Below are 24,457 nucleotides of genomic sequence, written 5' to 3' on the forward strand. Positions count from 1 at the left end.
GTAAATAGCTCCAACTAAATTACTGCTGAACAGGATGATACATTATTTATGAACTCAAGTAATTTTAGCTGATGTCTTCTGCCACCACTAAGATCAGGTACTCAGCTCTTACAGGGAAATGATTCTCATACAGAAGCTTTTTCACATACACCTTACTGCTCTGCTGCTATTACGATGATTCAAGAATATTTTTTTAGCTAGAAGTACAGAGATTTTTAAAGGCAGAAAAAATGACAATAATGGCTGACAGTAAGAAGCAGATTAAGCTGCAACTTTCTTGGAGATTTTTCGAACACCATATGCTCTCAATCACTAACAAAAAAGAATGCTTTGAAAGACACATTGTTTTTCTAGAACTATTTGCAATGTCAGAAAAGCAAAGTTTTGTTCAGTGAATTTAATTAATAATTAGCTGCAATGAGAATAAGAGTATGAGCAGCAGGAAATTTTTAGCTCCTCCTTTCTTTCCTTCCTCCCCTTCCAGAGGAATTATGAGGGCAGCTCTGAAAGTAATGCCTCCTATTCTATTATATTGGCCGACAGCATCAGAGTTGGATGTTGGTGGTAAGGCAGCAGAGGTTGAACCTTCCCACCAATATTCCATTCCATTCCATGTTGTTGCTGTGTGACAGATGCAGCAGAGGGGCAGTCTGACAAAATGGTGTCTGACATGGAAGTGCATGAAGCAATGGGGTGGAACTGAATTTTTTCATGCAGAAAAAATGGCACCTACTGACATTCACCAATGCTTGCTGAACATTTATGGTGACTGAACTGTAGATGTGAGCACAACAAGGTGGTGGGCAGCAAGTTTCAGCAGCAGCAACAGTGACAGTGGGGCACCTCTGCTGGTACAGATTTTTGTAAGCGCGGCACACAGGCTCTTGTTCATCACTAGTGACATGCATAGCTAATGGCATTGAGAAAGAGTGCCTCATACCTAAGAAATTGCTCTATCAATAATGATATCATACTCTTCATATCTGCTGTATTTTCCATGGAAATAAATAGGAGACATTACTTCCAGAGCAACCTACATATAATCCTTTGATTAGAGTATTCAAGCAAGATCCAATACAGAGCCTCATTCTTCTCTCTAAAACTAACCTGCTGAGTGACATTTAACGTAAGCTCCCTGGCTGCAGAACAATAGAGGACAATATAATAGTTACCTACATAATCAGGACAAGGTGAACATTTTAATAATAACTATATATAAAAAACGCTGCGTGTAAAGTATTCTGTCTTGTCTGAATAAGCTTTTTAGATTGTTTACATACAAAATCCCCTTTCTCCAATTATGTTCAGAGACCTCAGTAACATAATTTCAGAGACATAATTCCCCTTCTGCAACTGAGAGCTGTTAACTAATTTTTCTTACTACATTAGACTTACATTTCTACCCCTCCCTCATTAAAATCCAGCCATATTTCCAGTTAGTTTACCTATAGGAGTTTTACAACTGTCATTTGAGTTTTATGGAAAGTCAAGATATAGAAGTTAACTTAAAATCTCAATTAAATTTCAATCTTTATAGGCTTAAGATATACACTAGTTGTTTGCTAAGAAGTCAGGCTTATAAGTGATCTTCCATTAATGTACCTCCCTAACATTTAAGATGCTGTATTGTCTTTTCAGGCACGCAGTTGTCACATATGGTTTCACTGCATCCAAACATTACCACACAGAGTTAAAATGTAAACTAAAATTACAAACAAGGAGGTCTGGAAAACTGCTTTAAGGCAACTGCAGCATCTCCTGGCAGAAGTCACAGAAAGCAAAGACTTCAAATTTAAAGAAAGGCAACACCTTAAGAACAATCTGGAGAAACATTCATAGCGACACAATTGAAAAATAATAATCATAGCCACCATGCTTTTAATTAAAAGAAAATGGTAGTCTAGAAGGAATTAAAAATCTTAAAAGAAAACCCTTGGTAACCACAATCTTGAGTGGACAAGTCATTGCTGATGCTTGCAAGTGCTGCCACTCCCAGTGAGGAAGAAATAAAAACAGCCTGATGCAGCAGACACAAGTTTATGAGCTTGGTTCAGTAGAGTTCCCAATGAAGTATTATGCTCAGTACCATGAAGTCAATAAGAAATCAAACTCCAGCAAAGCTGCTTTGCTCAGATGAATAAAATCCCTTGTTAATTCTGCCTGGTGCATACAAACGAGGGAAGAAAGCCACAAGTAGTGCTCCCTCCTCCCACAGAAGCACACATTCTGCACCTGCACACAGCCCAGCCACAAGCCAGCCCAGGAATAACATCACTGCATACACTGCTAATACCCATTCAGAACAGCTCACGGCTCTTCAGCAATAATTAGATATGTACATATAATTTTCTTAGCTTATTTTTTTATTTTCTTAGCATATATGCAATTATTCCACTAATGAAATAATCTTCTCTGGCCCTGGAAAAGTTGGCTGGTGAGATTTTGATTTTCAAAGTGAGAGTTACTGCATAAATAAATAAATCTACAAACAAATAAATATATACCAGTGTTACAATCTATTCAGTCTTTCAGAGAACTGTATTTTCTTTCAGATCTACTTTCCTCGTTAATTCCCTAACTTTCTGAAGAACTTTTTCCATCAATGTTTAAATGCATCAGTTACAATCCAGGAACTAAACGTCCTGGCCAAAGGTTGTGTGGCCCCACCTCCGAAAAAGGTTCCTGACTACAGCATAACACCTCTGGAGCCTTCCTTCACCTGCCTGGAAATCTGCTCCCCACAGTTTGAACACACATCCCTTCCCAGGGCTGGAAGTAGAAGCCGCAGGTGCCCAATCACATGCAGTGGGAAGACGGGTGTGCAGCAACCCCTTCCCCACCATTCCTTTGCCTCTAAATGTACCATCAGACCAGATGTGACTGAACTAGCCCAGGCTACACAGGATTTCTCCCTTTCCCTCTCTGCAAAGCTCTCTTTAAAAAAACAAATAAAATTGACTGACAATATGAAGAGAGAAAAGAAGGAAAAATTGGGTTTGTTTCTGTACTAGCTTGCTCTGTTTCTTCTGTTCCAATGCAAATTTTCAGTGAAGCAATTCCAAACTTAGGCTAGCTGTGAAGAAGATAAGCAAACCAGCACCTCTTAATAGCCACACTGTCATCATCACTCCTTTCCCAAATGCCAAAGTTTTATGGAAAAAAATTATGGTTCACTGAAATGCAAGGTCCATTTGAAACTGCTCACATTCAGCAGACTTCTGTGGAACTGAAAACAAACAGAGCTGTATCTCAATTTTCTGACAATCAGCAGCTTAGGGGCTGTAATGCTACAGTCCTTGGCAGCTATTAACAGAGTGGTAGAAGAGCAGCTCAAACATCCATTTCACACCAGAGCTGCAGGATCTCAGGAATCTCCGGTCAGCCATCAATTTCAGTGCTTTCTACTCTATGAAATTAAGTAAAATGTAAGGAAACAAAATGGTGAATTTAATGATACTTCAGTTTTAAGCCATATCTAGTCATTAGAAATTGTGACGTTATTCTAATCACAAAATATGAGATGTATCTAAATGTGGGCAAGGTATTAAAATATCAAATGAAACAGAATTGATTTTAAGAACAGCTAAGTCACCTGATTTCAGAGAAATAACTTCATGGCGTCCTAGAAAAATGAATACTATCATGAAAACTATCCAAAAGTCTGCAGTTCTTCCAGTTTGCAATAAGACAAATCATACAACAATTTAACACTAGAAAGGAAGAGGAACTCTTTGAAATGTCCCTGGCAAACATTTTCTGATTTTGTAGTATATTTTAATTAATTCCAGCAGAATTTTCATCTTTTGTGTACAGACTGAGAAAGAATTCACTCTGCACATATGCAGTGCAGGAACTCTTGAAACACATCATCCATCACTTAAACCCCAGAATTCTCCTAAGAATTTTAACCTGTAAATTCAAAAAAGCCTGCATCTCAGCTCTCTGAAAATGCAATTCCACTGCATTAAAAACCTTTGAGGCAGTAGCAATGTATCAAGAATTGTGCTTTATATTAACCACCCACAACACTTCAAGAATTTTCACTATAAATTTAGCTTCATATGAAACATTCCAGGCTCTGGAATGTGATTTTGTTCAAAAAATCAAAATAAATCTCAATTTTACCCATGCCTAAAAGACCTGAATTTGACCAAATGGGACTGGTAACTTCACATGGCAACAGGCATCAATTTTCCAAACCAGATGGCAGCTCAAGGAACAATTCAGAAGTATGAGAAACAAGAATAAGAGAAAATGAATTTGGGATTTTTGAGACACAAGACTATGCTATTGGTAGCTGCCCATAATAGGAAGGCCAATACAGTACAGCATTAATGTTTGGCTGACCTTCCTACGTGCAAAACCAACAATCTCCACATACATACATACATACATTTCTGCTAATGTTGAGGGCGACGACTGTCTGCTTTTCCACTGTATGCCGTCACCAAAGTAAAGCAAAGGCCTGGATGAACCCCAGGCACTGATCATGTGAAATAAGACAATGAATCTAACTTACAAACAAATATTCCTCAACAAGGATCCAAAGCAGCTCACCAGTGAGAGCTGCAACCTCTTTTCTTAAATTCAATAGCAGTTAAATTCATAGTGATGCCTGAGTGCTCCAAAGAAAAACAACTGAAAGCTCAGAAAGACTGTTATTAATGGAATATTGGCTGTTTAACTTCAAATAACTGTCTTCCACTTACTTTTCTCTAGTTCTTGACTGATCCATTCCCACAGACCAGTGTTCTCCAAACTCCTTTGGTAACCAACGAGCAAGACATTACTGAACACAGGCTCCCAAAATATGCTTATGATTTGGTTGCTTATAGATTATATACATGTACTACCAATGTTCTAATACTTTCATCCTAGACTCCCCCAGTGGATTGCACTGTAAACCTTACAGGGCACGCACTCCACTCTGAACATCAGTGCCAAAGGCAAACTGCAATTCCAGGAGCACCACAGGGAATTTCCTAAGTGTTCTATGTAAGAAGGAAAGTCAAAGGATGGATAACAGGCCAGCTCAAATATCCTGTATTTCTGTATGCTTTCTTTTATCATAAACCATTTATAAGTTCACAGACAGGGCCAAAGAGTACCTTCTGCACCCAACATTCACTTTCACTGTTACTTAAGCAATGCCTATCATTAAACAAGTTCAGTAATTTTACAGTGGATTCTCTCAGCCTACTAATTCAGATGGAATAATAATAAGGAATAATTGTTAGTATCTGCCTCGTCCTTTTGCCTCTGACTGAAAGCAAGTTAAATTCTGAAATGAACAAAAGTGCATTTACTTTTAACTGGGGAAAAAAAAAACCCTAAAATGAACATGCTAATGCAGTCAATGTAGTCAATGTGAGTGTCAGATTTAGCTAGCAGTGTCTGCAGCTGCTAGAGTTGTTCATTCTCACGTGGTCACTTGAGCTATTGCTATTAGGTGATGGGCACGAGGCTGGCTATGAGAGAGAGATTTATTGTTAAGCTATCAGGATTCCACCAGAAAACAAAAGGGAGGGTCAGAACATAAACAACCAACCTAGAAAACCCCAAAATATTCACTGGTTGTGAACTCAGAAGGTTCTTATTAGTATAATAAAAAATTAGCTTTTCCCTTTCTTGGAGTTACAACAGGAACAAGACAAAAAGATCTTTTTCTTACCTAATAATGACACATTGATTTTCTCTGTCAATGATCATGTTTCTGTACATACTGTCTGCAAGAGCATAAATATGTGGTGGGTTTTCATATTGTGCCTAGAAAGGGAGATAGAACATACATTTTTCAACATAACATAACTTTAAACAATGCTGAAAGAGAAAAATAAATTTATTTCAATTGGAAGAACTATATTCCTGGAAAAAAAACAATTTTCAAATCCACTTACAGGAATTTTTGTTTGTTTAGTTAAAACAAACCAATCCCTGGTTTGTTACTGATCTTTTTCTCACCCATAATTCTCTTCTGAAGTACGTAAACACACCATTCTAATAATGGCCCATAATTAAAATATATTACTTGTTCAAGACAAATTGATATAATTTAAGCCTATCCCATCAATGCTCGTGTGCTAACAATGAACTACCTAAGCCACTACAGCCTGGTGCTGTAATGGGATCATCCTCATCCACAGCACCCGCCTAAACTGGATGGTTTCCCTGGTCTTCTACCCATGGACATGCCTAACTCAAACAGAGCAGAAAGCAGAATTTTAAGTCCATAATGTCCTTCAAGCGTTATTTTCAAAACCAGCATCTATTTTTGGCATCCCAATTTTCTTACTCTACTTGTCTAGTTTGTGACATCTCTACCCATATTCTTCAAATCCACCAATGGCCATTTTGGTTTCTGTGCCACAGTTTAAGCAAACAGTAGCTTAAAAAGTGTTTTTGCAGGAGGAGAGGCTTGTCAAGGGGAAAAATCTGGTATGGATTAGAGTTAATCAATGCAAGTATTTTCTTGAGAGCTAATTCTGTGTTTCAGGGAATTCAATTTGAGGACTCAGTATATGGTGAAGGGTATCAGCCACGTTCTTCCAGGTTAATACAATACCACCAAAATCCAGAAACAAATGCTTCCACGAGTTTAACCACATGGAGTAATATTTACATCCCTGCCAGTACTGTAGTACATTGCAAACTGCTTTACTTACAGCTCCCTGGTACATTTCAATTTCCTTTTCCCCGAAATACGGCATTTGCTTGAAAGGATTCACAGAGATTAACACAGAGCCAATATATGTCTGCATTCAAAAGCAGTTAAGGTAACCACAGTTTATACAGTAGTATCTTACCACCAGATACTGCAACAGCCTTTCCATATATTACACAACAGGATACAGCTTCAAACAATACAGAAAAAAAGAAAGCTTAAAACAATTCTTAATAAAAATGAAATTAGAAGGCTTACATGAATATAAACATATCATTCAGTGGGATACTTTCATATTATCAAAATATTTATTTTAGGACAAGTTAAGCACAGGAACATGTATTACAGGCCCAAGTCCAACATTCCCTGAACAAAAATACAGAAAGGAAATGGTGTATTTGAACTGCTTTGCTCCTTTGTAACTGAGAAGATCATATTGTTAGTATTGAAAAGATTGTTTTGACCTTCACAGAATGAGCTGTACTGACACATTCTGATCTCACAGAGATTGTGCTGAGCGTGCAGACAGATGGAAACCACCCGTACTGAGCTGAATTGGACAATTACTCAGCTGTGTGTACAAGGCAAGGAGCTAAGGGAGTTAGGTAATGCAGTGCTGTGGTGATATTTTATGAGTGTAACTGTTAACAGTTACATTGGAAGACATTTCCCTGGAAGACATATCCTGCAGGCTCCCCTATAAAACATTTCAGTTTATTATTACTCCCAGAAATTTTTTTTGCAACATTCTGAATGTCAGTGTTTCACAGTTCCACATTCAGCTGTACATCCGCCTACACTTACAGCGTAGGTAATGAATTGTTATATACACAACTGAAACAACTGGTACTACTTTACAGGCAGGACTGGTTCCTTGAGCTGGAAGTTAGCAGTGTACCCATGTCAGTGAGTTCAAAACACTGTACTGTTGGTTTCACTGAACAAGCTGGAATTGCTCACAACTGAACTTACTTATCCAAGCTTTCCATACCTAAGTAGGAAAACTGAGAAATTTATGCTGCTGTGTTAGGCTGTGTAAGAACCATTATGCTGGTGCCCCAGACAGAATTGCATTATTCAAACAACTACTATAAATCAGTGAACGTAATCTCAGTATTATTAATTTGCAATGCTTTCTTCATACATTTTTAAATTTAATTCAAAGAGTGACAACATCTGGGCCTCCAAAATATCAAGCACTCGTTGTGCCCGTATAACCATCTGAAGTGACAGTTTTCTGTTGGTAACAATAACAGCATTTTCTGGGAAGAATCAGTAATCTCTGCGCAGAGTAGCACAGAGAAATGTTCATTCATGGGTGAGCATAAGAACAGTTGAAAGATTCAAGAGATAGTCTCCAGTTTAGAACAAAAAGCCTGCACAGAACTGCAAAAGGATTATTTTTCTCCGCACAAATGAATCATAATGCTTTTAAAAGAAGAGTCTGATAACCCATGTGACCACCAGGCCCCTTGGAAAGCACACAAGCTGCTTCAGTAAAAAGAAAAAATAAAACATCTCTATGTTAATCTGGTACTCTCACTTTTGTAAGAAAAAAAAGCATTGAGCACTGAAAACTTTGTGAATATTGTGCATGGAAGATGCAGGACTTCCCACTGACAGAAATGTTTCTTCTATTACCAGGAAGAGTGCTGTAGATTGCCCCAGTACAATCAGTCTGAGAAATTCTTTGCAACTCACACATGAACTTACAGAAAACTTGAACAGTTCGAGATGGAAACGTCAGCACAGCCATAACATGAATTCTCCTCTACTGGTCCTTGCTAAAGCTCTTACTGTCTGAGTATTTGGAAATAGGAGAAGTTCTATTTTATTCCCATTCTGCTAAAAAGAAATTAAACTCTTCAAAATAACTGCTCTCCACACGCTACTAGCTGGTACCAAAATCCTGTTAAAGCAGAACAGTATCACCGCTGACTACAGGTTACAAAATTGATTACTGTAGCTTGTGTTACATTGTAGAAGCTAAAAATCAAACGGTGCTTGTGTTTTATGTCAAGGAAGTCTTTTCATGTGAAATTTCCAAAAACAAAAACATTTTTGGTGCTGAAATTTGTTTTTTGCTGTTATATATTTGACTACTTAAATCTTTCACATTTAGCATCGTAGATTTACAGATGTTCACATGGTCACATGTTTTCATCAGCCCATGATTCAGAACAAGTTGTAAACAGGGTTATGTAATAGGAGAAATGCTAATGTGAAAGCATCAGAATCTGGGAGGTAAAGAAGATAACACCATCTCAAAACACGTATGTAAGGCTTAAAACTATTAACTCTTGATCAAGCATCAGCAATGCTGGATTAGCTTGAGGAGTCAGAATGTATGGAGCTACAAAATTATCTTCAACAGTGACAAGAACTACCACATAAAAAAGAATTGTACAGCATCTTAATTTCAACCTTCAGGGAGGTTTAAGTTAGATATTAGGAGGAAATTCTCCACTCAGAGAGTGGTGAAGCACTGAAACAGGTTGCCCCGGGAGGCTGTGGATGCCCCATCCCCACAGAGGCATTCAAGGCCAGGCTGGATGTGGCTCTGGGCAGCCTGGTTTGATGGCTGCCGACCCTGCGCATAGCAGGGGGTTGAAACTAGATGAGCATTGTGGTCCTTTTCAACCCAGGGCTTCCTATGATGCTATGATATGACGCTATGATACACCCGCAGAGCCCAACTAACAGCAATACTAGAAAGGATACAAAAATATAATCATCCATGTATCGCTTCTTTAGGTTCTCCACTATGGAATCTTCTGTGATTTTGGAAAGAAGGACCATATCGTCCACTCCGCTGTGCTTGACATTGTGGCTCTGCCAGTGATATCTGTAGTGCCCTTTGCTTCCCTGCAGGAAAACACAATAAGTATATAAAAAAAAAAGGTTACAATATTTCTCATTAGCATGAAATATCTGAAAGCAACCAGCCTAATTCCAATTTCCAAAATGTATTGCTCACATTGAATTCTATCCCTTGACCCAGCTATTGAAAAGCATACACAAATAATGTCACCTTACACATCTCTGACCTATTAATTAAAGCACTGCACTGCCCTCCAAAAATAGCAATAATTTCACAGGGTTTTGTGAATGTCTACACACGGAAGTGCAATCAGACGTCAGGCAATTCTAAAACATGCAGGGGAAAAAAAAGAATTTCCAACTGAGATACAGTCCTTAGAAGTTTAGGATGCAAAAATTAGACTCCTGCAGTGTAACTATTAGTTGTGAGGATAATTAACCATCTGAACTGCATTAAATGGGGATACCCTGGATTCTGCATCTTGAGTCTTCTAATCCAAAACTGGACATATGATGCTGCTACTCTCATAGGAGCTGTGAGACTGATGTCAAAGGCATTCAGTGGTGTTCTGCAGATGATGCTGCACAGCCTGACAGGCTGTGCGCCTGAACAGCCCCTTCTGAGCTGTATGTCACTGTGCATAACTGACATCTGAATAGATAATCTCTCCCCACACTTAGAGACTACTATTTCAGGATGCTACTGAAAACTTGTGACATTTCAATTTGTACCAGTTGAAATCAAAATCTGTTTTTTTTCCAGCTGATTTGAACTGTGGTTACGTTTCTATGGATGCAACCAGAAACACATTAAATCCAGTCTAGATTAAATGCTCTCTAATCCCAAAACTATTCCTCGAGTCTGACAGGTAATTCTCATGGCACTCCTGTATTTCTGCACTTTAAGTCTGAACTCTCAAATTAGTAATACTGAAATGAATACATTTTACACTAATAAATTGCCATGCATGCTGTCAAGAAAGAAGTGGTTAACAAAAGTCATCTGGTATATTCCTCCTCTTTCTTAGCATCACAGTTTCAAACAGAGAGATGCATTTTACAGGATCAAGTCATACTCATCAGAATACATGCAACTTATTATAAAGTATTTTGCAGAATAACATAATGCATAATTACAGATGGTAAATAAGACCAGCTGGATTTGATCTCAAATTAACCTGCGCTAAAAACAGACTCATTTGCCCACTGCAGACAGCACAGGAGACTTCTAGGCTTTACCCCTGTTTTTATTAAGTCTTTAACTACTGCTATCCATCACCACTAACAACACTGAAGAGTATTTGTAATCAATAATGAAAAGAATACTTTTAAAAACAGGATAGCAGAGGAAAATACGCCTGAAAGCACACAATCTCATCAGTCTTCTTAAACATCAAATAACCTTACATGAGCTTAAATAAAATAATAATCTTAAAACCATTTCAGTTCACGTAAGACATGTCCATTTCATATTTGCATAATGGAAGCAATGATCTAGAAGCACTGAGTAAATGAAGGAACCAATTAATTTTTGGAAATTGTTGTAAAACACATGACTGAAACCTCAGCTGGATGTCAGGTTATCTGAGTAAAGGGAAGTCCAGCAGGAAGACGTAATTTCCTCCAGTGCACTCATCAGCTATTTGTGATATTGTGCTTGAAAAAAGAGACAGGCAGCATGGATTAAAAAAAGGTATAGTATAAAAATAAACACAGAGAATGACAGATTTCATAAAGCTATGCAGAGCGTGGTTTAGTATCGGAAAACGGAGTAAACTACAGAAAACTTGTAAGAAAGGAGACTGTAGGAAACAATCAAGCTGCCCATTGGAAGCATGATATCAGAGACAGCAAGGTCAGTGAGAAAAGGACAGAGCTCACAAAGCCATGGGATGTATGGAAAATGTGCACACAGTTTGTGTAACAGCAAGCTCTATGGAAGTCAGTGACAGCTGCTGACTGCAAGTTACACATTACCGGGCCAGAAGGTTCTTTCCAAAAGTAATGCAACAATGAAAGCAAGAGGGGCAGTGCCAGAAGACTCAGCTTACCTTGAGAGCTGCTCTCCCCTGTGCTTACCCACTGATTTAACGAACAGCTACCAACAAATCCAAGTACCACAGTATCAGACAGTCAAATGGAAAAGGCAGCAGTCTAAATGTCCACGAAACATATTGCATGGAGACGGCTGACAGTTACAGCACCAAGTAGTTCACAATAATATTGAATTAAACTAAATAAGTTCCTACCAGTAGTATGGGACTATTTTTTCCTTGAAGCACAGCCATACATGAAAATGCACGGAGAAGTGACAAACCATTGGCAGACTATTATTAGATTTCTCCTATAGATCTAGAAATAAATGCAAGCTTTAATAGTGACTAATTTCACCTACATGTTTAAGCTCTGCCCTCACCCTGCCTTTTCTCAGGAACCTAGAGCAGGACAGGCGGCAGTGGTTAGCATCTCCTCAGTCCAGGTAGCAAAACAGTGTTGTTCCTACACGACAATCCTCAAGTTCTTGCTCTTCCAACCATACATCATAGAATGGTAGCTACAGAGTCTGATGCAAATTTATCAACCTCAGGCCCTTCCAACTGGGACTATCATCAGCTGACAGTTACCTCATTCTTCTATTGCTCTGAAATAGAAAAGATCTTCCCATCATAAACCAACTGAATAAATCCGTGTCATAGGAGTTGCAAAGGCACTCCTCAGGCCTCTCCAGTGCTGCACCTTTCCTAGAGGTTTGAAAATTATAATACCTGCAATTCAATTTTCAGAACTTGCTCAAGAAGCAAACAATAGAAACGTACTTTAGATGCCCCTCCCAAAATTCTAACACATGCGAAAAATTTTCCATCTCAAAATTATACTTGATATGCTTGCAACAAATAACTCAGACAAAATTGAACAAAATGTTCATTGAGAAAATACAATTAAGATCATTTTCAGAATCAGACAAATAATACTGTAACATATACATACACAATGAGGATTTTTAAATGATGACTTCAAGCGGTACAGTGAGCCGGATTTGTAGAAAGCTGTGCAGACTTAGCCAAAGAGTAGGTAGGAAACCAGGAGAAGAACTTAATAGGCAAGGACTGCTGTTCCTCATAAATTAATCCTAAGGGCTGATATTGTTCACTTACTAATGAAGAAGCACAGGCAGTGAATGGAAAAGGATCTGCTCATGGAATGGAAAATTCTAAGGAATGTAACACCAGGCAGGAAAAGTTTGCATGTAATCAAATTATAGTTAGCCTTGTCTTACATTCTTTGAAGGAGTTACAAGTAAACCAAGGTAACTGAGCAAGCTGGTTTTACTAACAATAAACAATATCAATGGTAAAAAATCTGGAACAGTGAAATACAGTATGAAGGTAATAGAAGCAAAAAGGAACATACACAGGAACGATAACAACATGGTGCCAAAGGGCCAGCAATGCTCCCTCACTGCGCAGAAAGCCGACTGTATCCTGGGCTGCATCCAAAGAAGGGTGAGGGAGGTGGCACTGCTCCTCTGCTCTGCAATGGTGAGACCTCACCTGGAGCACTGAGTCCAGATATGGAGCACAGGAGACACACGGACCTGTTAGATCATGGCAAGAGGAGGGCCACAAAAACTGTCCAAGGGATGGAATACCTCTCCTACAGGCTGAGAACTGGGGCTGTTCAGCCTGGAGAAGAAAAGGTTCTGAGGAGACCTGATAACAGCCTTTCAGTACCTAAAGGGAGGCCATAAGAAGGAAGGGGACAGACTTTTTAGCAGAGTCTACTGTGACAGGACAAGAGGAAACAGTTTCAGACTAAAAGATGGGAGATTTAGATTGGATATAGGAAAGAATTTTTTTATATTTTTACAATAAAGTGGTGAGGCACAGGTCACCCAGAGAGGTGGTGGAATACACTGTCCTTGGGGACTTCCAAAGTCCGGCTGGATGGTGCTCTGAGCGCCTGGTGGAGCAGTAGGTGCCCCTGTGCACTGCAGGGGAGTTGGATGAGATGACCTTTAAGGGTCCCTTCCAACTCAAACCATTCTGTGATAAATTACACCTCAGAATACATTTTTTCTTTGAGTCTTGATGCATCTGGATTTCATTTTTACATCCTTGCAGAACAAACCAAACCAGTAAAGTGATTTTCAAATAGAGATTGTCCTAATGTATTTATTTCATTAGCTTAATGAAATAGGGACATGGGAAGGGCTGGGCTGGCATAGAGCTTGGGCCTAGCAGCCTAATACATGTCTTTGTGTTACAACATTAAAGCCTAAACTGATGCAAAAAGATAAGCTCAGCAGATTACCCTATCAGTGGCCTGCAAAAAGCCACAGTACCTCTTCAAGGAGAAAAGCCATGGCTGAGAGAGAAGTGAGTGCTACGAGCCTGGCTGCCAGGGCTGCTGTAGCCTGCGCTCAGAGCAGCACACAGAAACTCAGCTGGCCCAAAAAGCTGGAATTAAAGGAGTGTATGGCACTGCTGTCAGCTGTTATTATTCATGTGGTTGCTGCTTAGGGCTCAAAATCAGATCTGCTTTGCTCTCTGACAAGAATAATATTTATGAGTCACAAGACGGCCCCATGAGCCAAAGGCCTTCTGTTTGAGAGGCTCCATGGCAGGAGCTCAGCCCCAGCACCAGCGGGCTGGGAACAGCAGTGCTGCCCTGCACACCTCAGCAATTTCACCATCTTCAGCATCAAGCCTACCAAGACTCTGAAGAGCCTAGAATTAACTCCACTGAAATGCTGCAAATTTCTCCTGGCAGCCACAGGTTAACAGCTTAAGGCAATAGCTACATGAACAGCAGGAGATAGGAACATTTTACTGAGGACATGAGGGCGACAGCACCATCAACATCGAGTGGATTTCATCACTTACTGCCAAGGCAGTTCTGGAGATGTAAAGAATGACATACTAATACTAACTACTTTCTAGGCTTCTTGTACTACTTTTGGTATGACATGGCTAAAGCACAGTATTGTTTTGTTCAGGATGAATAATAAATATTGATGAGACATTTATTTTCAGAACTTTTGTTGCTGGCCTACACCTCATGTTACAATAGCAACTCACAGTTTCGTATTTTTGCCTTTATCATTGTTTATATATGTTTGTGTTATCTTCAGCAACACATATTTGATGTGGCTATAAAAAGACTGAGTCATGCTGTGTCACAACAGGGCTTTCTTTTAACTGGAGAAAAAGCAAATATTTTTGTATTTCAAGCTGTCTAAAAATAGTACATCTAAAAGTGAAGTGCTAAAAACAAGGGATCAGAAGAGACTGCCTATTCCGCCCCTGAGAAAGTGCCTTGTTTCTCTTGTGCTCCATCAGCGCTGTCTAAAATACAACAATTTACGTATCATAGAAAATCATTCCTTGGTTCCCATAACTGAAAGAAATGCCACACTGCATTCCAGACTGCTGTTTTCAGTAGCAAACATTCGTTCTCCATCAGCACCCAGTAGGGACTCAGCCCCCATGAAGGATTAAGTATCAAAAGATCCTAAGCGTGACCTTTTCTTTCCCTTTTCAGGTATGACAGTGCTATTGCACAAAATCCTCATAGTTTTTGAAGTGTTTGTCCCTCTGCTCAGATTAGTATCATGATTACAACACACCATGCTGAAAAAGCTGCACACCACTTACTCTATACCTGATGTCAACGCTTCCGCAAGCTTCTTGCAATATCATCCACCAAAACAGTAAACTTTTACCATCCAATTACAAGAATCATTCATATGTTCCAATGAAAGAAAACAGTCTGCTCTTCTCAGTAGAAAATGTTTTATAAGAACTTAATGTGAATTTTGGTTCTCAAATAAGGTAATTGAAACTGAGACACCACAGTGGAAAAGTGCTTCAAAACAGCTCTTGTACACATAACGTTAGAACAGACATTCACTGCAATGATGTGATCATATTTGAAAGATGTAGTTAAGGGAAGACAGAAGCAGCAGCTAGATGGACAAAGATCAAGGACAAATAATTTAAATTGAACACAGGGGAAACATTAATGGAGACACAATTTGCTGCTTAAATATTTGAGAAAAAAGCAGAGCAAAAATTTCAGCATCTAGCTGCACAGCAGATATTTCATACAAAGAACTAAAAACACCAAAAACATATTAAAGCATGGAAACTACTAGCAGGTTCATATCCCAAAAAACGCAGTTAGGGAAGAAGTCAATTCTCAGCTTGCTGTAGGGCAAGGCTCAGCTCAGGGTGGCTCAGATTGACTCCAGAGCAGATTACATGCAGTGGGAAGTCCAGCTGCCCAAACGCTCTCCCCCCTCCAGCCACTTAGCCAACCCACGTTGGGCTGCAGGTGCAGCAGGGGTGGCCCTGGGATATGCCCCCAGCACTGCCTCCTGCTCAAGGAGAGCAGGAGAAACTAGAGCCTTCTTACCTGAATAGCAAATACACACGTGCAAAACAACACAAGCTATAAGAACAAGAGATGTTGACAGGGTATGCAGATTATGCCCATTTTCAGGAGTCAGTAAACCATCAACACTCCTGTGAGATAAATAACAAAAAATCACCAACATAAAAATTACTTCAGTGTTTGACTATGGGCAACAGGCATTGCATCAGAATTAAAAAATAAAAAAGTTTCTTTATAAAAAGGCACATATTCTACAGAGTAAATTAAAGACATGAATGAATTTATGAGCAGATCATGGTAGCGTGCTTAGGTTTCTCATGCAACTTTCACAGACAGCAGGCACAAAACGTAGCTAGTGAGCTGTAAAGGTATGTTTGCCTATCCCACAGCTTTTTGGGTGGCTGCGGCACAATGTTCCAAGAAGTAATCTCAGGAAAATGCACTGCTGTTAACTACTTAACAGGGTTGACTTAATGTTGAACATTAACTGCTTTACCTGACTGAGCAGCCTCCAGAGGTGTGCCACATTTCACCTGTACTTTGTGGCATGAATAGCAAAATTCTGATGGTGGCGGATGAAGAACAGGTAATTGCAAAATTTAGTCAGGTTATACATGCACACCATTCTAACCGTCTACTGAGCAGCATCTACTCACACTAACTTTTCATCTCTAAATTGCACTGTATATTCTTATATTGTGTAAGAAAAATGCAAAAGAGAAATTATAAGAAACAAGTTCTATCTTAGCTGTACTAGCTCTTAAAAATAATGTTTCCTAATGCTCTTCTCCATCAAAAACTGGTTTTAAAAGGTTTGGTGCAACCATATATCTCAAATAAATGCTACACATTTTAACCAAAATGTGCTATCCCAGTTCCATCAAGTACTAAAACTCATTTTGGTACATACACAATATAAGAGTACTTAAATATAATCTCCCCCAAAATACTGCATGGCATCTGGGACCTCAGAGGCTGAAGACCACAAATCTCTGTACAGATGGATTGCTCCCAAGTATCTGTTCCACCCCTTCAGGAAAAAAAACCTTTTCTTTTTTCTTTTTTTTTTCTTTTCTTTTCAATCAACAGAAAACAATTTATCTATAATTAATTTACTGCGAGCCTTCCTATGTGATTTACAAAAATAAATCATCTTTAATTAAAATATGCGGTTTGAAAACTCCATCAACAGATTTAGACAAAATACCATAGACTCTCTTTTAGCATCATATTGAAAATATTTTTCCTTGATGATCCTGAAACTAAATAAGGAACTGAAGTCAAGTGGGAGCTCACCATCTGTTTCCCAGAAAGAAGAACCTCAGAACAGCATGACTCAGAAGCTCTACACATGGACCACTGTCTTCCATACGCACCATCAGAAAGAGCATTTTGATGCTGTGGTGCTCTCTGCATACTGGTGCCAGCTGAAACTTTTGGAGAAAGTAAAACCAGTGGCATATTATAGTAATGCCATCACAAACACGTCCTGCTCTAGCTGATGTTCCCACTTCGTTTCCCTGCCTGCTTCTTGCAGCCCCTGGAAGCTCAGCCCTTAGCACCAAACCATGCTCACAGGCCACAGCTCACCCCAGTGGATTCCTTTCTGCTCAGTCACTGCCCTCTTTGTACACTGTAAACAAACAGGAATTGGAAGCTGCTCTTCCCCCTTCTCTCCTATTGACTCTTTTGATTCACGATAAAATCAAGGTATTTGTTTCCTCACCAGGCTGATACTGATGAGACATTAACCTGACACTTTAAGGCCCAAGTCTGTCCCCAGCAATGCCTCAGGGGAGGCAAGTCACTTCCTGTGTGATAGAACATTTTGCAGGCAACCGATTTCTCTACGCAGCTAAGTAATTCTACATTTTGTTGCTGCGTGACAGACGGCAGCAGAGGGGCAGCCTGACAAAATGGCATTTGACATGGAAGTGTGTATGAAGCAGAAGGATAGAATTTAATTCCTCCACATGGAAGAAATAGCACTCATCGACATTCATTGACGCTCTCTGAACAGCTTTTACGGGGACCAACCAGGGGATGTGAGCACAGTAAGGCAGCCTGCTTTAGCAGTGGTGACAGCAGGTCACCTCCACTGGTGCAGTTGTTCATGGGTAGCATGCAAGGTCCCACTCAGCACTGGCAAAAAAGCACAGCTAATGGAATGACTGTGTGGAAAAATACTATTTTGTAGCCGATAATTTGCTCTAGCAAATAGTGTTACTGTGCTCTGCGTATCTGCTGTGGTTTCCATGGAAATAAGTAGGAAGCATTACCTTTCAGAGCAACCTACGTGTGCGTGTGTATACACACACATAGAAACTCTCCCATAGTCATGTGCCTGTGTTATCTCAGACTAGAAAATAAAACTAAGTATCACAACAGTCACAATAAAACAGCAAAAGTTACAGTACAGCAGAAAACTGTGACCAAGAGTGGTTTTTGCACAACAGATACCAGAAAGCATCCTTGTGCTGACGCCTCAAGACTTTATTAGTGTAATGCAGTGCTAAGAGGTCTAAGACATGCCAAATTAAGTCTACTGCTGATTTATTAGTCTGCCCACAGGACTGCTCAGTGGCTCCAAAGCAGCCTATTTTAAGATAGCAGCATCGATCTGCTCAGTTGGCACAACCACAGCATGCTCGCCTGGAGACACAGCACTGCAGCAGCAGGGACTGACAGGTGAAGTAACCATTGCTGTACTGGGATCAGAGGGTATGGAATGCATTTGCTGAAGGCCTGGATACAGAAATTCAGCACCTACAGTTGAGTTTATCTGGGATTTTCCCACTTAAGTGGCTGCCAAAAAGGCCTGCTTTAACACTGGATGAAAGAGCCCCACAACACCCTCAGGCCACATTTGACAGCAGAGCTCAGGTATGCTAGGGCAGGAGGTGCTCACTGGGGCAGGCAGCAGGGGCCCAGGAGCAGGGGAGGCTCCCATGTAAGAACTGCTTTCTGTGTTTCTTTAATTTCACAGGGTGCTGAGTAAACACATGCTAGAGGTTGTGGGACTACAGCAGCTTCCTGTTTACCCCCACGGTACTGACTCAGGACAACAGGGGAAAGGCTCAGGGAGAGCATTCACTCCCCTACCAGGAGCTGACAGCAGCACGCAAGCTGCCTGTGGCTTAGCCTACAAATTCCTTTTTATTAGCTTTCCAGTTTTGCTATTCATGCAAAGAAGTCAGACTGGGCTTCAAAGTGTGGTAGACTGTTAGATACATTGATTAAACCTTTATTTTAACTCTGGAAGAATCCAACCTTGATTTTTATTCCAGTTTTTGCAGAAACAGATGCTTCCTTTTTTTTTTTAATATCACATAACACAAGCGAGAATTCTTTTGAGCATCCCACTTCAGGAATCACTTACGCATCCACTTCCAAAGAATCAAATCCTACAAGTCCACACCACTATTCCCAAAAAGTTGTTTTTAATCTAAAAGCAACAGGAAGCAAAATCTTGGAAAGGCAGCAAGCATCGGACCTGACAAATTTCACTCAGTGAGTAGCAGACTTTAAAAAGAAAGCTTCCCTTTCTCGGGCATACCTTCATCCCCCATCCTGGTCTGCAAATTGCAGATTGCTTCGGGTTTAAGGCAGCAGGATCCCCCACCCCAGCAACCACACCAGAGCTCACAGAACACCAGAAAGCACATTCTCCTGCCAGCCTGTCAGTAAGTTCCTCTTCTCACCCCACACCAAGGCTGTTAAGATCCAGTTCAAAGAACTTTGCAGACCACCCTGGGTTTTCAGATACACACATAAGGACCAAACCTAAGCACTCTCTCTTCTGCATAGCAAGTGGTAACAGCAAGAAAAGCCCAAGCTGCTCAAGGTAGAGATACAGAAGTGGGAACTTACTGAATGAAAATACTTACTTGCTAGGGCCAATCTGCACAAGGAAATTCATCCTTTTGATTGATGAAAATTGATTTCTATTTTAACCAACAAGGACACTACCTCAAGGCAAAGAGACCCCACTGAGTGTAACCCAGAAACTCTCATATCCAGACCATCCCCCACATACCCATTATTCATATGGAAATTACGATTTGAAATCCTGCTAAATTTCTAGCATGTTTATTCAGTCAGCTCTGTAATAAGGGCAGCTTCACAAAAGTGTGTAATAGCTTTATAGAATAACTAGCTTGTTTTCTTTTAATACCTTGACTTTATTCCACTGACTTTTATTACAATCTTCTGAGTCAATGAATAAGTTTCCAAATAACATGGCCTGCTTAAGATTTCATAAGGTTGTCATACCTTTTTCCTGTTACATCTCATACTTTTAATTATTTACTGTAATTTTCACTAAGCTTATATACCAACTCCACAGACTTGTACATTTCCATAACAATTCATAAGGCACCAAGAAGAAAAAAGCCAAAGATGGATATATCTCTACCAGTAGATCTCTACTAGTAGCACATTGTGTTTTCCAGTAAAGTTGATGCCCCAGAAAGATGGAAGCACAGAAATGCACTGGGAACATGAAGAGCTCATTCCACTCCAATGGAACACCAAGGTTGTTAGTTGAAATTATTAAACAATTTACAATACAACCTTTGACAGCTACATGATTGGGTCTTTTTGGTTACTGCACAGGCTGCAGCCATGCTTATGTTTGATCCCTAGAATTGCATCCCCCTAGTGTCTTCATCAACTTAGTGCAGAAGTTCATTTAACAGGTTAAGTGGCAGTTCTACTGACCTACAAAAGGTGGCTTTTTACAAGAAACTGCTACTCTGATCCTGAAGTTTGTGGGTTTCTTCCTTCTTGTTTTTAACTTTTTTTTATGTTAGAATGTTTAATGTAGATATTTAGCATTCAAATTACTGGAATAAGAAAACTAACAGAAAACTAGTTCAGACATCCAGCCCTTCATAGCTATAAGCTTTTAACAGATTACTGACAGCTGATTTCATTTGTAAAAGAGCTTTTGCCATATATCTGCTATAGAAAGCAAATACTATCAGAATACATATTAGATGCAGTCTTGCAGATGCTGAATTGGCATAATTATGTTTTAATCAGGGACACCAGCCAAACAAGCACTGAATGTACTCCAACTGTGTTTTAATCGACTTTTAAAAAGGCTTGTTTCACACAGCCAGTAGCTTTATCACCTATTTTTCAGAATTAAATACCCATTTATGCCTGTAAATCAATACTGCAAAGACACATCCGTTTCAAACGACCTCTTCTAAAGGGAAACAGCAGAAAAGTAAGAATCAGCCTCAGGAAAAAATAGAACTGCTGTATAGACTGCAGAAAAATTACTGGAATCCTTATTTATTTCTGGAATTTAATACAAAGCACGTCTGAAGTACAGCAGTGCTTGCTGAAGTACAGCAGTGATGGTACTGCATCTTCTGTCCCCTTCAATTTTTCCACAGCTATGTCTGACCATGGCTTTCTATCAGAAAACTTAATGTTTTCTTCATTGAAGACACCTCATTAAAACTGTAAGTTTTAATGAGGTTCAGCTCTAACACTCAAGAAAAGTGAAAAGATGCAAAGCATTCAAAAATTGAAACCCAGGCCAAGCGAATAACCTCAAGACTGTATTGATGTAAACCTCTATTCAGTATTTTACATTCTGCACTGTCCCCTTCTTCATCACCATCATCTGTTTGTCTATCAAGTTAGAGATTCAAGTCCTATTTTATTAGATAATAATAACTAGATTTTATTGGATAATAATTTTTAAATGATTAATCAGTAGCTTGTTTATATTCTTTAACAGTAAAAGTCTTTAGTATCTTACCCTCAAAACAGAAAGCTTGCTAGCTTTCATCTTCAGCAAATGCTGAACTTCACAATGAAAACTCAGAACAAGTAAAATTCAAGCTAGATCATGTTTACTGAAGTCTCCACATCTGAGAAAAAAAATGAATCAGGAAAACATTTAAGTTTTGGATACACAATGGTCCAAAGACTTCAGCTTGTCAGGATTTGACACAAAGCCACTGAGCCCCAGATCAAACCCACAGAAACCAAGCAAACAAGAAAAAAAGAGTCATTAGAAGTGTGAACTAAAGCCAGCTGAGTTTCACACAGTACTCAGCTACAAAACTCCAGCTGTATTTGACTTTACATCTAAGCTTCGTATTTCAATTAAGAAAGAGTACTCTTCTTCCCCACTCAGGCCCCACACAGCCTATACACAAAATAAAAAGGACATTGATAACCTAGCATTTATCTGCTTTTAGCCATCTCAATCCATTATACTCTGAAGCCCCCAGAGGCAGCTTTTTCTTTTTTCTCTTTTGGTTTTTTTTTTTTTTTTGCCCTATACTAAGTACACAAGTCAAGATCTTCAGCCCTTTTAAAATAAAGTTCTGGCTCAAAACGGCAAATTGTACTGAAGCAGTTTTCCTTCAAGTTTACATGTCAGGTTGCTAAATGACATTCTTCATAACCCCTCAGAACCACAGGACAACTGTGACATAAATGCTGCCTTATTCTAGCTGCATGAGAACAGTGCAGTTAAAGTGGCAATGAACAAATGGACCCAAATGCCACACCAGCAGCTGTAGCTGGTCAGCAGGAGGGCACTCTGCCACAAACCCCTCAGCTGCACTCATGCACCTTCATCATGTAAGGTTACTACTTCACCAAGAGGTACGCAGAGTTACACCTAGTCTGATTTTTGCTAACCCTGCACAGGTCTATCATGAACTCTGACAAATCCCCCCAATACGTTACTCCTTCAACACCAGTTTCTTTCATCACATTCCTCACACCAGGGCTTGAAACTCTGAGGCACAAGTTGGACCAAGAACCAGAGGAAAAAAACAAAGTACTAAGTAGTGAAGGAAGTCCTAGAAGCCATGCATCCTAGAAGCAGCTTCCTAAGAAAGAAATACTGACACACTCTCCAGACTCCCATGGTGCTGACTCTAAGGGTTCAGCACACTCTAATTAGCCTTTGGATAACACCAACCCTACTGGTCCATTTCCAGGGCTTTCATTTCAGTCACTGGAACACATAAGGAGCTTTATTCTAACTCCACCACTTACACAATTGTGTTCTGTCCCTTTTTCTTCCCTATGAGTGCTACCCGTTTTTGCCTCATATGACCTTTGATTTTGTAAAGCAGCAGGCATCCATAGTACATCTGGTTCTTGAGAATGACTCAGGTGAATTTCTGCTTAAGCAACAGGCCACAACCCAAACCTTCTGCTACTTCAGAAATTAAAGGTAGATGTGTGCAGCAACAGAGACGTTGCAGCTGACTGCAGACCACAACTACGGTTCATTTTCTACTACTGCATATTCAGTGTCCTCCCCAGATTCCAGATTGATATGATTAGGTAAGGTTCTTAGACTATCTAGCTCACTTCACAGCCAAGCTGCTTGTTCTGGGCCATAGCAGCCATACAAACCTGATAACAAAAAAAAAAAAAACACAACTGGAAACCAACTTGAAGTGCATTGGAGCATTTTTTCCATGGAATAAAAACAAAAAAGAAAGGGGGAAGATTTGGAGGGCACTCATAACACAGTGCTGAGGCCAAGCACGCTGCCAATCTTTGCACAGATGCAACGATTTTGCAGCACATTTGTTTTCAAATGTTACTGGCTAGAGGTGAATAAAGGAAGGTGGTAAATCTCTTTTTAAAAAACAGTTGCTTGAGGTTCTTTCTGGTACCATAAAGAATGCACAAACAAAATTTAACGTGAATTATTCAACAGCTGGAGTACTGAAACTCATTCAAGCTTTTGAAGATGCAATTCCTCTAATTTTAAATTTAGCATTATAAAAGAACAAAGAACCATGAAACATCCAGCTATTTATAATAGCTTGTCAACCTGTTCTCCCACTTTTATTATTATGAATGTTTATCCCACAGAACTGGAAGGAGAGACAACTGAGCTATCCTACCCATTTTTATAGGTATTGCTCTCTAAAAGGAAAAAATAATAATAATAATAATGGAATACATAACCCACAAGATGTAAGTTTTCTCATCCATGTCTGCACAGTTCAGATTTCAGAGCACTAACAGAAAATGGAAGTTACAAAGGCCAGTTGCTCTACCGCACCGAAGTTAAGGGTGTTATCATTGCTCACAGAACTGGAGCTTCAGGTACCCTCCAAGATAACCTCCAGCACACACACAGATCTTCTCTTCTAAATTTGTACACCTATAAAGGTAGCAACTATAGCAAATGAATAAACCTGTATGTTTATTTCATTATTGTAAGAACACAGGCTTTAGCATCTCAAACTCATCCTATCAATACATTCATAATTAAGGGTCAGCTTTCTTAATTTAGATTTTTTTAGGCTAAAGGAACAAACTATTAGAAACATTCTTCAGTAGAATTTCTGGACTTGTATCATAAATGATGCAAGCTGTCTTTTCTGCAGATTGCACTGTGTTTAAATACAGAAACCAGTATCTAAAAACCCATGACAGGGATGTCTTGTCAGATTATGTTCTGCATATCAACACCTCACTTTACAATTCCCTATTAATTTTATGTTTCATACATACTATAATAAAACCTCATTCTATCATTTCAGATGTCCATTAATATCATTTCATTGAAATTACTTCACTGAA

At 39.4% G+C, this 24,457-nt stretch overlaps 1 protein-coding gene across 1 annotated transcript in view; it reads right to left on the bottom strand.

Annotated features, from left to right (window-relative positions):
• MYO1E (myosin IE) overlaps nt 1-24,457 on the bottom strand; it is an 84,219-nt gene that overhangs the window by 43,859 nt on the left and 15,903 nt on the right. Inside the window, 3 exon segments of the mRNA XM_042824578.1 lie at nt 5,672-5,766; nt 6,663-6,752; nt 9,383-9,526. Of these exon segments, the coding sequence (XP_042680512.1) occupies nt 5,672-5,766; nt 6,663-6,752; nt 9,383-9,526 (329 nt within the window).

Source organism: Centrocercus urophasianus, unplaced genomic scaffold (assembly GCF_019232065.1).
Source record: "Centrocercus urophasianus isolate 14NV4802_14NV808 unplaced genomic scaffold, USGS_Curo_1.0 seq_23, whole genome shotgun sequence".
Lineage (NCBI taxonomy): Eukaryota > Metazoa > Chordata > Aves > Galliformes > Phasianidae > Centrocercus > Centrocercus urophasianus.